This window comes from Buceros rhinoceros, unplaced genomic scaffold (assembly GCF_000710305.1).
Source record: "Buceros rhinoceros silvestris isolate BGI_N320 unplaced genomic scaffold, ASM71030v1 scaffold24229, whole genome shotgun sequence".
In the NCBI taxonomy this organism is placed as follows: Eukaryota; Metazoa; Chordata; class Aves; order Bucerotiformes; family Bucerotidae; genus Buceros; species Buceros rhinoceros.
The window spans coordinates 1-1,744 of NW_010432436.1; the positions used below are offsets into that span (position 1 = coordinate 1).

At 53.7% G+C, this 1,744-nt stretch overlaps 1 protein-coding gene across 1 annotated transcript in view; it reads right to left on the reverse strand.

The window, feature by feature from the left end:
* Positions 1-7: 7 nt before the first annotated feature.
* Positions 8-1,744, reverse strand: part of GINS4 (GINS complex subunit 4 (Sld5 homolog)) — a gene marked incomplete at both ends in the record, with an annotated part of 2,145 nt that continues 408 nt past the window's right edge. The window contains 5 exons of the mRNA XM_010143786.1: positions 8-47; positions 132-226; positions 558-646; positions 977-1,074; positions 1,512-1,625. Of these exons, the coding sequence (XP_010142088.1) occupies positions 8-47; positions 132-226; positions 558-646; positions 977-1,074; positions 1,512-1,625 (436 nt within the window). The remainder of the gene's footprint in view (positions 48-131; positions 227-557; positions 647-976; positions 1,075-1,511; positions 1,626-1,744) is intronic.

The following is a 1,744-nucleotide window of genomic DNA, read 5'->3' on the forward strand; positions in this document are numbered from 1 at the left end:
CTGTAGCGGATGAGGTGCTGGGAGCCCTCCTCCAGGTCGATGGTGTACTCCATGCAGGGACAGGCGTGATGCCGTGTGACGTCCCCGTCCTGCAGCATTCCACCCTGCCGCAGGAACACCCGCAGACCTACCCACCTCTGCTCATCTGCCTCTGGCTCTACCAGGATGTTCTCCTGCCGCTCCAACACCCGCAAAAACACGAAGGAGTCCAGGTTGGGCTTCGGCACTGCAGACAACGCGTTGGGAGCGGAAGTCAGCCCTCGCCTGCATTCCTCTGCAGGACAGCGAGTGGCGAGCGCTACCAGGGACCGGTAACGCAGCAGGGAAGGGAACGCGACACGGCTGATTGGAGGTGGTGTGCGCTGCCCCAGCTAAGAGAGGACTTGGTGGCAGGGGCTGGCACCATCCTCGGACAGCAGCATCAAGCCATGCACTGCACTGTCACCGTGTCATCTCTGCTTCTACTGAGCACGTGCTGGAGGACAAGCCCTGAACGCTGCATGCTCCCCAGCGCTCTCCCCACAGCCCTGCTGCTGCACTACCCTGGGTGTACTCACCCGACTTTAGGAGAGACACTTTCTGCAGGTTGGGTGGCATGTGTTTTAGGGCCACGTTTTTCAGGTAAGTCTCTGTGTTTGCCATGTACCTGAAACAAATCATTAGAGCATTTACTGGTTTAATCGAACACAAATTTGCAGGGAGGGTATTGACTCAAAAACACCAGCAAGTGACGTCTCCTGGTGCCTCTCGCACGGCCAGAGACGAGCCAACAATGGCCCACCCTGGTAGTCGACTCAAGGGTTACCAGATTTATTTTGTTTCAGATCTTTCCTTGTCCACAAGGAATCTTCCTGGTACCACCTGCGATTCTTACTGCAAACCCATCTAAGGCAAACAGTCTCAAGAACTGTTCAGAGTAACATGCAGACGAGGTCTGTAACCTAGAAAAAGGGAGATGCACCCAAAACATACTCACTCCTTAGCAAAGGCAAACTCCTCTGGTGACAGAATGGAAGGTTCCCCTTCGGCTCGAGACTTCTCCTTCTCCAGGACATGGGGGAAAAACTTCTCTATCTGGTATTGGAACAAAATCCCAAAGACTGTAACAGAACCATCCCAGTAGTTCAGTGCCTGCAGCCCCTGCTCTCCAGCAAGCAGCAGTCCCCTGCGCCGCAGGTGTGTGCAGCAGCTGGGGGCCTCCCCAGATACTGGCTCCTGAACTGACAGTGATATGGTCAGCTGGGGCCTCCGAGCCGCACACGTGGCAGGACCCAGGCAGAACTGTGCCACCCTGGGCACAGATGAGGTTCGGAAACACTCACAGCCATGCTGTGATCCTCCTTCATCACAGCAGAAAAGCGCGTCCAAGGAATGAATTCCTTTGGGTTGCACTTTGGAGGATAGACAGTGCACTTAGTTAAAGTGCCTTGCTGAAGCAGGAGGCCTTGTATGGGTACAAATAATTCATGAAGTCACCCTTTTCCATCCCCCTGCAGCACAGCAAGTATTACCTTCACCAGCCTACACCGCAAGTAGCTGCTGAGCACGTAACGGATCCTTTCAATCTCCATGCGGTGAACGCTGACTTTCAAGTCTCCTATTTTTGCCCTCTTCAGGTTCGCCTCCTGCAAGGAAAAGCAAAGAGAAATTAAATGGCTGAAATATCACGCAACAAAAAACAGAGAGGAAGACTGGTTTTGTTCATAGGGCCCACAAAAACAGACTGCAGCCGCTTTTGATGACG